Below are 13,051 nucleotides of genomic sequence, written 5' to 3' on the forward strand. Positions count from 1 at the left end.
AGTTTAAAGCAATTTCTCCACAAATTTTTGAAGGCTCTCATGACCAGTGTTAATCAATAAACAGCATCTTTCATGCTATTATACCAAAATCCAATTATGTCACTTCAAGTTTTCACATGATCCTGCTGTCTTCATTATCAGGGAAATCAGATTTATCCTGGTTTTAAATTATAATTCAGTTTTATAATTTTTATGTTTTTTGATGACCTCAAAATAATAGTTGCATGAGTAATTCAAAGAAAACTTACTTCTAAATTGGTGTAGTGAATAAGTCTGATTTTTAACTTACCCATTGGTGAGAAAAACTGTCCATAGTTCAGGCCATCTGAGTAGAGTCTTATTAGTTAATTTTACTTAAGAGGTAGGTCTTATTCATCATTAAAATATAATTGCAAAATATTCTGAAGAGGTACTCATTTCTTTTAAAAGTTTTTGTACCATTTAAATTCTCATTTTAAAAACCTCATATGAGATTAAAGCATTAATTTAACACATTTGGATTTAACAACAGTCTGCATTCCTCACTAGTATCACATATGTAGTTAAATATTCTATCCATAACCTTTTACCCTTTTTTCATTCACATAAACTAATTTTTAAGCCAAATGTTGAGACAAAAAAATGCCAATTAGATTGAAAACCTAATTTTAAATATAATTAGGATACTGATCAGAATATATTATTTTAAAATAAAATATCTGAGAGCCTACATGTGTAGAGCTACAACTATGTATTAAATTAAGGCTTCCTTGGCTTAAATTTCATCCAACTGTAAGTTAAATTTAAGTTAATTTAGACTGAAAAAAGTCTCTGTATAAATTATCAAGTATACTCACAGCTACTTTGTAAAGAACACATTTCCATCATTCCAGTGTTCCAGATTCCAACAGAACAGATCCACAGAGAAACAGTAAATGAAGAATTCCAAGAATTGTACATGACACATTTAGTCCAAACAGGAGAGGAAATCCATTGGAACATAGCAAAAGATAGGGGAAAAAATAAAAGTTACTTACATGTAATTCAACAAATCACAGGTAAATTACAAATAAATTAAAGGCAGACTGTTCTCTACACGTCAATAAGACATTTTTTTTTTTGAGGGATAAAAGGCCCAGTGAGTTGAGTTCATTTTCAGCAGCTCTCTTGATGAAATATAGAACAAAAAACCTCCTACCTTTTATATACCCTGCACCTGAAGTGTTATGAGAAATGGTGGGAAAGCTGTCAAGCATACAGTTTCTGGAAGCTATATAGGAACCAAGTTTAAATACCAGTAAGAAAAAAATGTCAATTTTGCTTTGTCAGTCACTGAATTAAGACAGCCCAGATCAGATAAAGACAAAATGTTTTAGGTAAAATATTTACACAGTAGTGTGTTTCAGGTTTTATTAATTACCTAAACTAAAATTCAGAATTGGAAGAAATGCAGGCTCATGGATGGATACATGAAAGGGAAGGAAGCTAAAGATGGAAAGCAAAAACAAATGGAAAAATGAAGTAAATGTGAGCTGTGAAAACTGAAAGACAACTAATGAAGCACAAAGAAAACAGACTGCCCTTGGACACAATGTCTGTGAAAAGTGTGCATTTTTATTCTATACTGACATGAATCTGTGAGTATTACTACAACCTGAAACAATGATGATAATGATGCTAACCCTTCACATGTCACCTTCACAGCAAGGCCCACCCTGACCACCTTATCTAAAATTACTCCCACTCATCACCTCAGAACTTCGCTGCTTTATGATTTTCTCCTTAGCCCTTACCACCATCTAACATACATTGTACTCATCTTGTTTATTGCCATCTCTGCCCCAACCCACCTCCAACTAGATTGTAAGCTCCATCAAGGTAGAGATTAATGAATTATATAAATTGTGGCATCAAAAATAAAAAAAGGGCCATCTGGGAGAGTTGAAGAAGTTACAGAGAAAATATTAGTTTGCATATTCAAGAAACCCACCAGACAAAAAAACATAACAAAACCGCCTCAGAGTCTGCCCCCTGTGTCTTATTCCTTGCTTTATCCTCATCTCCTAGAAGTCTTTGGCATATAGTATAATTTGAGGACTAAAGTAAGAAAAGAGAAGTATTCTAAGCAAAGTGGCAGGCCCTAAAAGTGGGGATGAACTTTTACTTCCAGGAACAAAAAGAAGGTACATGAACAGTAACGATGTGAAGTAGTGGACCAGGGGATAAGTGATAGAAAATGAGGTCAGGGAGGCAGTCAGGGGCCAGGTCATGTGGGATCAGACCAAAGAAATGCGGATGCTATTTTAGGTATGATGGGAAGCCACTGGAGGGTTTCACACAGGAGAGTGACCTGACCTGATTTGTGTTTTAAAGATAGCTCTCACTGCTTAGAGAAAGAGTGAAAATAAGGAAACTAGTAAGGAGCCTACTGCAATAGTCCAAGAAAAAAAGGGTACACTAACTTTAGATGGTGTAGATTAAGATCAGAAGGATTCAGGATGTTTTGAAGGTAGAATTGTCAGGACATTGCTAATGGACTGGAGTTGACTGGTGAAGGAAAAATAGACCAAAGAAAACTCCTAGGCTTTTAGCTTGAACAACTCCATGGCTAGTGATATCTCTTAGGGAAAGAGGCAACATAGAGAAGGAAAAGGCTGGAAAGGTGGGAGCCAAAGTTGCCAAAATAGAAAACATCTTTGAACATGCTAAGTTTGAGGTGTCCATTATATTTAAGGAGAGATGTCCAGTAAGCAATTAAATAGAAGAATCTAGAAATTCTAGGGTTAGTTGGTGCTGTAAACATAGATTTGGGAATCATAAGCATATAGATAGTATTATGGAAGAATTGAAAAGAGCAACTTGTTTTAGAAACTGCTAAATATACTTTTCAGTAACAACAAAATTAATCACAGGGTGTTGTAATAAACTGGAAACCCAACAAAACCGGAATTTGAGGAAAATTGAGATAGATTCCTAGTAGGATCTACTTAAAAATCTTCAACTCCTCCCATCTTTACATCTCCAGAACCCTGGAAATTAACAAAAGGCTTGCAGCAATCCAAAGAGTGCTTATTCAATAAAAAGGACTGAATCTCAGCAAAAACAGCAGCTCTTTTTGCATTTTAACTTGTCCATTCTCATCTCCCCTCCCCAGCACCAGAGTAGCCTTGAAAACCAACAACATGCAATAATGGCAAAAATCAGCAGCTGTTCACAACTGGAGGCAGAACATGCTCCTTCAAAGCTTCATTCCCAAAGAGCTATCATTATTTGACATGTCTGGTGGTTCCCTGAAAGATCCCACAAGATAACAAAACCACTAAGATAATCAGAGACTTCAATGACAACACATATCAAAGAAAACAGACTTTACAGAATTAGTTCCCCAAAAGTTGATAAACAAACAACAAACAGCAACAATAAACCCTGTGGAATGGGAGAGAGGAAGAATCTGACCCCAGTTGCCATACTATATTACTTAAACGTTCAACATTCAAGAAAAAATTATGAGAAATGCAACAAGACAAAACCAAAAACCCTCTCCATGAATGCACGGCCCATATAGAGAGGGAAAAAGCAATCAATGAAAACTACCCCCAAAAAAGCCCAGACATTAGGCAAACTTTAAAGATGTTAAAAAAAAACACAAAACTAATGGAAAGCATGAGAACAATGTTTGCCAATACAGAACATCAATAAAGAGATAGAAATTATTAAAAAGAACCAAACAAAAATTCTCAAGTTGAAAAGAACTATAAGTGAAATGAAACTTCAGAACTTGACAGATGTAAATCTTACCTTTCAGTGTACTTAGATTAAATGTAACAGGATTAAACATTCCAACCAAAAGGCAAAGACTGGCTGAATGGAGTTTTAAAAACCATGACTCAACTGTATGGTGCCCACAAGAAACACTTTTAGAATCACAGATACAATTAGCTTGAAAGAAAAAGTTTAGGAAAAGTAACAAAAAGAGTTAAAGTGGCTACAACACTGACTTTAAAACAAAGTTTGTTACCATAGACAAAAAATGTTTTATGTTAATTAAAACGAGTATTTATCAAGAAGGAATAACAGTTATAAACAAATATGCCCCTAACAACAGAGACCAAAAATGCACAAAGCAAAGACTAACAACATGGAAGGAAGAAATAAGATAATTCAACAAGAATTGGACTTCAACATCTCATTTTCAAAAAGGGATAAAGCAACTAGACAGAAGATAAGAAAACAAGATCTGTACGCTACCTTTCACTTACAATTTTTCTGTCTCCTTTCTTACAGTTTTCTTATTTATGTAAAAATCTAGGGAGAAACTAAAAACTAAATCAGAAACTAATGAGATTGATTGTCCATATGGATGGGTGGAACAGTGATAGAAAGGGGGTACCAGAATAGAGTAAAAAGAGATATAAGGTCTGAGGGACACTTGTGGGTATACTGTTTTTATAGAGTTGACTATTAATACCACAGTAATGTTTCACACATTCCAATAAAAAGTAACCTAAGCCAGCCAGAATATGAGAACACAAAATGAACCAGAAAAGAAATAACAAATGAAGCTAACTGTACTTCAAATCAGTAACACTATCACACTTAGAGTGGGGAAGAAAAAAAACATAACTTTGAAAAACAGTACTTTGTATAAGACTAAAGACAAAAAAGTATATACAAATACTATACCCTAGTACAGTGATGGCGAACCTATGACACGCATGTCAGAGGTGACACGTGAACTCATTTTTTTGATTTTTTCTTTGTTAAATAGCATTTAAATATATAAAATAAATATCAAAAATATGTCTTTGTTTTACTATGGTTGCAAATATCAAAAAATTTCTATATGTGACACGGCACCAGAGTTAAGTTAGGGTTTTTCAAAATGCTGACACGCCGAACTCAAAAGGTTCGCCATCACTGCCCTAGTAAGTAAATAGTAACACCAATTCTGAAACTACATTTATGTGTATACCAGAATTGAATAAATATGTAAATTGTGATGGACGCCAGGTTTTTCACTGTTGGAGAAAGGAGTTACAAATAAGGTAAAGAAAAAGACTAGATTGAACCTTGTGTTAGTGTACTGAAATTGGGGTATTAGTATGAATTAATGACTTTACATTAATAAACATATACATATATAGTGTTTAGACACACTCAGATACATAGAAATTAATATAGGTGTGAATATATAATTATGTAGTTTCCTAGATCTGCTAAAGACACCTAGAAGCAATGACACCCCAAGAGCAATGACCACTTCTAGTGCTCAGACCTTGCATTCTAAATACTATTCTCAAATAAAAGGAACTTGGACTAGCTCTCTATCTCTCTCCCTTCCTCTCTGTAAGAAATCAATAAAATATATTAAAAAAAAAAAAAAAAGAAGTACCCCCCAAAATTGAAGGGGCATGTTGAAAGGAAGAATAGGAGCCAATTGAACTAGCTCTCAATGGTCAAATCCAGGACAACTGTTTCCCTATACCAGTATTAACAAGTAACTGAATGAATGAATGAATGAATACATAAGACAGAACAGCTCTTCCTTACAAAAGAATCCAATTTTTTAAATGTAGCATAACAGAAACAGAATTTATATTTTTCCCTTAAGACATTTTGAGAAGGAAAATTATTCATGAGAAATATAAACAATATAATGCCTTTTTGATAGAAATTGTTTTTAGATGGCGGTGAATTTGCATACGTAGGCGTGAAGCTGCAGAGCGAAGACTAAAGGCGGCTCGGGCCGAAACGAAGGCCTGGGTCCCAGGTGCGGGAGGAAAACCGGTGCTGGCAGCCAGGGGAAGGGATATATACTACAGGCCCCATGCATGAAATTCGTGCAAGAGTAGGCCTTCCTTCCCCCGGCTGCCAGCACCGGCTTCCCTCTGGCACTCGGAACCCGGGCTTCCCTCAGGCCGCTAGCAGGCACCCGGGACCCAGGCTTCCCTCGCAGCCCTGACTTCATCTGGAAGGTCATCCAGAAGGATGTCCGGTCTAATTCGCTTATTAGGCTTTTATTATTATAGATTCATTGATTTCAGAGAGGAAGGGAGAAACATCAATGATAAGAGAGAATCACTGGATTGGCTGCCGCCTGCACGCCCCCTACTGGAGATAGAGCCAACAACCCAGGCATGTGCCCTGACCGGAAATCTAACCTGTGACCTCCTGGTTCATAGGTCGATGCTCAACCACTGAGCCACACCAGCTGGGCCACTTACTGCTCTTAAGAAAAGTTTACAAAAAAAAAAACTGGAAAGAAAATATATTCAAATTTTAACACTGGTTGTATTTTGCTAAGTGGATTTGGGGTAATTCAGTTTTATAATATTTTCTGTTTTCCAGGTTATTAAGGAATCTGAAGCATTTCTAGTAAAAAAAATCAAAGAAAGAAAATGAAGTCATGTTCACCACAAATCAGTATGTTGTTTTTTTAATAGACAAATCAGGTGTTCTTTATTTTCCATTTCTGACAAGTTCATTAGACCAGAGGTCACCAACCTTTCGGACATCACAGACCACAAGTGGTCCGCAAACCACAGGTGGCAACCGCTGCATTGGACTGCAAAGGAAAAAAGAGTAATTCTGACAAGATGTCAAGAAAAATTGTAGGAGGTAATTCTGACAAGCAAGGCACAGAAAGACTGGAAAATTATAAAATAAGATTGATCAATAGCTGGTTAGTTGTATGCCAAATTCAACAGAATTAGACACCACCAGGATCCATCTTACTTAAATCCAGATAACATCATTCAATACTTTTGATAAAAAACATGAAAGATAGGCTTGTCAAACTGGCAGATGATAAAAACTGAGAAAGGGCCCTAACCGGTTTGGCTCAGTGGATAGAGCGTCGGCCTTCAGACTGAAGGGTCACAGGTTCAATTCTGGTCGAGGGCATGTACCTTGGTTGTGGGCACATCCCCAGTAGGGAGTGTGCAGGAGGCAGCTGATCGATGTTTCTCTCTCATCGATGTTTCTGACTCTCTCTATCCCTCTCCCTTCCTCTCTGTAAAAAATCAATAATATATATATTTTTTTAAAAAGGAAGTCTTAAACAAAACTGAGAAAGGTAACAAAAACTTTATATGACACACTCAGAACCCAAATTAAATTTTAACATAGAAATATGTGGGTCTAAACCATTACCTTTTTCCCCAACCCAAACCAGAATTTGAAAGACAAACTTTCAGTTAAGATCAGACTACAAAGGAAGGTGAAAGCACATTTTCAGCCATTCAATCAACAAGTTGCTCTAGTTACCACAACAAAAAAAAGTGAAGAAGTTAAACCAATAGCAGCATGAAAGGAAAAAGCAGGAACATCTTAGCTAAAGCTATGCTCCATGAATCAATAGCTACCCTAAAAGGTAATTTAACTCTAGATCTCATTAACAGACTTATAGCAAGTAGAATGAGACAAAAGATAGATGTATTCTGATCTGTAATTTTAAGATCACAAAATATGCACTTCTTGGTTTCAGCAGGGATATGTACAAAACAAAGTTCACAGGGAAGTAACAATGATGGTTACAAGCATATAACCCCCTGCCACAAATATTGTTAAAGGGAATGGAAAGACCAAATCTCTACAAAAGACTCAGAGAGAAATTTTTAAAAACTATCCTATATAATAAAAGGCTAATACACAAATTGACCAAACAGCAGAACGACCAGTCGCTATGACATGCACTGACCACCAGGGGGCAGACACTCAACGTAGAAGCTGCCCCCTGGTGGTCAGTGCGCTCCCACAGGGGGAGCACCGCTCAGCCAGAAGCCAGGCTCACAGCTGGTGAGCGCAGCTGTGGCGGAGGGGCCTCTCTCGACTCCACAGCAGTACTACCGAGTGGTGGCAGTAGGTGTGGCGGCAGCAGGCGCAGCGGGCCAGGATGAGTGCAAGTGGCATGGCACCCGGCCCCGGTTCTGGCTCCTCCCTTGCCGCCTGCTGCTTGGCGCACTGCTACATCCCTAGGGGGATGTCCAGCTACCGGTTTTGGTGCGACCCCCGCAGACCAAGTGGACGAATCCAGTAGTATATTTTAATAAGAAATATGAATACCAGTATCTGCTCTAACTTAGAGCTATGCTCTGGTGAGTAAATTACATAACCTTTCTGAGCCTTAGATTGGGATAATGTCTTTATGAGGTTATTGTAAGATATACATATAATATTTTCACACATATACATATGTATGTATACTAGTATACATGAATGAAATATTTACCACTTCACAAAGAGTAAAGTACAATGTGCAAGTATTAAGGTCTCTATTCTTTGCAGATAAGTGATTCCCAATCCTGGTTGTAATCAAAAGTATCTGAGGAGCTTTATAAAAAAGTTACCTGGGCCTCAGCCTAGAAACAGAGTAAAATCTTTTCCTGGTTCATAGGTTGACACTCAACCACTGAGCCACGCAGGCTGGGTGACAAGTAGAATCTTGCTGATAGGGCCGAGAAAACAGTATTTTTAATAAGAATCTTTAGAAGCCTATACTATAAATAGAAAAATATTTAAAGTTCTATAATTGGCCAATTATATTAGTAGTATTTGGGGTACAATAAAATAACAGTTTCCATCAAGCATAAAACTCCTCTTATTCCCTTATTCCAGGCCAGTTTATTCCATGTAACACTGATTTCATACAACATGGCGTATTTGCAAGTTTATGGTATTACTTCTTCATTTCCTCCGTGTTGATCAAAATACTTAACTTTCATAAAGATAGGGGTTGCAATTTTTAAGCAAGTCTAAAATCGCTCCAAAATTTTTTTAAAAAGGCCCTGCCTGGGGTGATCAGTGGTTAGAGCGTCCACCTATGGATTAAAGAGTCTCAGATTCAATTCAAGGTCAAGGGTGGGGGCACATGTGGAAGGCAACCAATCGATGTGTCTCTTTCACATGGATGTTTCTTTCTCTCTCTCTCTCTCTCTCTCTCTGCCCCTCCTCCCTCCCTTCCACTTTCTAGAAATCAATGGAAAAAGTATCCTCCAATGAGGATTAAAAAAAGAAAACAAAGAAACAATATCTATATAATTACCTTTCTAACAGCACAGCACCATGGTCAAACACAAACTTAACTACTTTTGGTGAGTCTGCTTGCCAGCTAAGTCATTCTAGTTTTATCTTTTTGGCTCACAGCTGAATGAACCCTCCTCTCAAAATGTAACTCCTAGTTGTTCTGTATTAGACCAACTTTTATATTCTATTACAAAATCCAAAACAGAACTGACTATGTATATTTCTATCTAGGATCACTAGTTCCATCCTTTCTGCCAAGTTCTCAAGTTTCCAAACTTAAGCTAGAAATACGTTAACTACTAGATTCACCCTTTCCAGCAACGAGAAAACTAAAAGACAAGTTCCTGGCTGTGTAGCTCAGTTGGTTAGAGCATCATCCCTGATATGCCAAGGTTGCAGGTTCAATTCCTGGTCAGGGCACATACAAGAACCAACCAATGAATTCATAAATAAGTGGAACAATATGCATAATCCATGGTCACAGACAATAGGATGCTGAAGGCCTCAATGGGGTGAGGGGGGTTGGAAGGGGTCAACGGGGGAGGGGACATATGTAATACTTTCAACATTAAATAATTATTTTTAAAAAGATGATAAAAAATAAGTGGAACAACCTATTTCTCTATCATGATAAATCAATCAATAAATAGCCTATATAATAAAAGTACAATATGCTAGTCAACTGCTCAACCAGTCGCTATGATGTGCACTGACCACCAGGGGGCAGACGCTCCAACTGGTAGGTTAGCTTGCTGCTGGGGTCTGGCTGATAAGGACTGGGTGAGAGGGCTGGACACGCCCTGGAGCCTTCCCATGGTCCCTCTCAGGCCGGCTGGCCCCCATCGGCCCTGATTGAGACTGGGCAAGAAGGCCTGAACACCAGCAGGCCAAGGGATCCCAACCATGAATTCATGCATGAATTTGTGCACTGGGCCTCTAGTAAAAAATAGATTACAATTTGTCCTCTAAGCATGTATGTACTAGCATGGTCTTTGCAAATTATACAATGACTACATATTTTGGTTTTCTATTTGCACATTATTTTATACTCCATAAAATATTAATCACTTCTACTTTATTTCATTTTCACCCAGCATATCAACTATACAGAATACAACTGGAAAACAGAAATGGAAATCTAACTCACTGCTTAACAAGTAGCAGACCTTCAATACAGAAATGAACCAGGAAATAAAAGCTGAGCAAGTAAAACACAAAGATTTGTAACAGCAAACTGTATAGTTACAAACTCCAGGGACAGAAGAAGATAAATATATCCAGAGAACAGAAAAAAGTGAAAAGCAATGTACATATAGTTTAAAAAAAAGCAAAAATGACTATCATATTGCATTATTTAATAGTTCCATACTATATAAGTCACAGCATAAAACAAAATATTCCTGATGTTAATTTTAAGAAGTTCAGTATATTCTACTGAAAATAAAGAACTAATCAGTTTATACATAACAAATCTCTCTCCAGTAATATAAGAAACAGAAATTAAAACAAGTTTAATGTACTAAACTAGGAAAATAACTAAGGAGAGCAGAAGAGGTTTGCTTGAAGATACTCTTTAAAATAATTCTTAAAATTCTAAAATATTGAAACTACAAATAAAAAAATGGCTAGGCAAATTAGGGTATCAACACTGGAACACCATGTATATATTTATTTAATACATATGTTTAATTCATATGAGTTAATACACCAAAAACCACACTAAATATTAAGTGAACAGTATCTTGGTTTGTATAAAATGTAAGAGTTTACAGAGTACTTTTACAAATACTACCACATAATATGTAATTCATGTCAGAGGTTATCAATCCTGATGGCTCATCATAATTAACTAAAATACTGATATATGCACATTTTTTGAACCCCCACCTCATACCTGTGAATTAATGAGCCTCCAAGTGTTAAGCATTAGAAGTGTTTCCAATGCCTGACCAAGGTTAAGAACCACTAACCACTAATATACCTCTAATTACAACCATGAAAAAATTTTACGTAATTAAAAAAGAACACAAATTAACTTTTAGCGACTGAAATAACTTAATGGTTTTTATTCCTTCTGGTTAATTTGTTTAAATTAATCATAAAAGGAACTAAATATATATATGTACATATATATATATGAAACTTTTTAAAATGAAAAATAGTTTAAAATGTTGGTGGTTGACAGTATATTAGTTACTGAAAAGTGTTTCCCTGTTTAGAACACCTCACATCCCAGAATGCTAACAAATGAAGTGGTACCCTGGTCATTTTAATAACAGTATAAACAGAAAGCACTAGAATAAAAGTACTATAAAGAGTTTGCCTCCTCTTAACAAATAATGATTTCACTGAAAGTATTTACAGATTCTCTAAAACTGTACCAAAATATTCCTCAAAAAGAAAGAACTTGAATTACAATCTGAATGAACAATTTGAATACATAAGGATACAAAATGTCATTGTGTAAAGAAACACCTGCATGACCCTTAAACAGCTGCTGCTGTGAAATATACCAGCAGAAATTTTAAGTAAACATTTTAGTATTACTCAAGAAAGTGGTGACTTCTGATCTAACTTTGAAGAATGCATGAGTTTCACACAAATCACTTAATTCCAATTTCCTTCAACTCTGCTCACCAAAGCACAAATATCAGCCAAATCTAAAAAACAAACAAATAAATGTATTGACCAAACTACCAGTATAGCTTTTGTTCAATATGTCAGATTCAATTACTAAACATAAAAATTCAAAGCACAAATGAATAAATTTATAATAATCTTAAAATGTTTATTTTCCATCCAAGATTTCTCCTAATCCTGAGACTACCAGACATGCCTACTTAGCTATCTCCCTAGCCTCGAAATTTCATGTGTGTTTTTTTGTTGTTGTTGTTAGTTTGTTTTTGTTAATCTTCATTGGAGGATATTTTTTTCCTTTGATTTTTAGAGAGAATGGGAGGGAGGGAGTTGGGGAGAGAGAGAAATATTGATGGAGAGAGACACATCGATACAGTTGCCTCCCACACGCACCAAAAATGGGAATATGCAGGTACATGCCCTTGACCAGAAATCGAACCCATGCGTGGGCCAACACTCTAACCACTGAGCACACTGGCCAGGGATCAATTTCATATTTTAAATCACCTATCTCAAGAAATGATACCTACTCTTTTATTTTTTTATTTTATTTTTTTAAGTAAATCTCCCATCCACACCCTTCCTCACCTAGCCAGTTTCATCCAGAAAGCTCCAACATTTCTGGGTTCGTTATCTACCACCTACATCCCCTCACACACCACGTATCTCACCAACATCCCTATACTCCATGTCCTTTGCCAACACCCTAGTGATGTCCGTCATCTCTTTTTAGTCCTAGGACAGCTGCGTTAACCTTCCTTATTTCATTGGCCACACCTTGTACTCTATCTTCCCTACTGGAATTATCATCATGTTGCTCATTGTTACCCCTTGTCTTTTAAAATCCTTTAATAAAGATAAATCCTCAACATACCACACAAGATCTCATAACCTACACCACTATGATTTCAGCTTAGAATAAGTATCCTTTTTCCTCTGCCTAATAACTTATACCCAACTTTAAGATTCATCTTTTCCATTTTGTAAAAGGTATCCTTCTCCTACTAATCCCACTGTATACATACCTTTAAATCATACCACAAATGATTTAGTAAGTAAATATTAAAGTGAACAAAACAGTCCTTGAGTTTAAGAAACTTACAATGGAGACAGAAAAGTAGTTAATTGCCAAATAGTCTAATACCTTTTTTAAAGCTAAGATCTGAGTGCTTGTTATAAGCCAGGCTAAGAACTTGCCATGTATTATCTCATTTAATTTTCCAATAACTTTGGGGTCCTACTTTTTAAAAAATATATATTTTATTGATTTTTTACAGAGAAGAAGGGTAAGGGATAGAGAGTTAGATACATCGATGAGAGAGAAACATCGATCAGCTGCCTCCTGCACACTCCCTACATGTGCCCACCCCCAAGGTACATGCCCTTGACTGGAATCGAACCTGGGACCCTT

The 13,051-nt window shown here is 36.4% G+C and overlaps 1 protein-coding gene across 8 annotated transcripts in view; it reads right to left on the reverse strand.

The window, feature by feature from the left end:
- The window catches only part of SEPT7 (septin 7), a 55,537-nt gene that overhangs the window by 38,143 nt on the left and 4,343 nt on the right, over positions 1–13,051 (reverse strand). For 3 of the 8 annotated variants that reach the window (XM_006085333.1, XM_006085331.3, XM_014452747.2), the window contains exon 2: positions 837–841. In XM_006085333.1, the coding sequence (XP_006085395.1) occupies positions 837–841 (5 nt within the window). Of the gene's footprint in view, positions 1–289; positions 326–836; positions 842–12,382; positions 12,385–13,051 lie in introns of all 8 variants that reach the window. The other 5 variants (XM_006085334.1, XM_006085332.3, XM_014452748.2 and 2 more) reach the window with 3 other exon arrangements.

This window comes from Myotis lucifugus, unplaced genomic scaffold (genome assembly GCF_000147115.1).
Source record: "Myotis lucifugus unplaced genomic scaffold, Myoluc2.0 scaffold_18, whole genome shotgun sequence".
NCBI classification, from domain to species: domain Eukaryota; kingdom Metazoa; phylum Chordata; class Mammalia; order Chiroptera; family Vespertilionidae; genus Myotis; species Myotis lucifugus.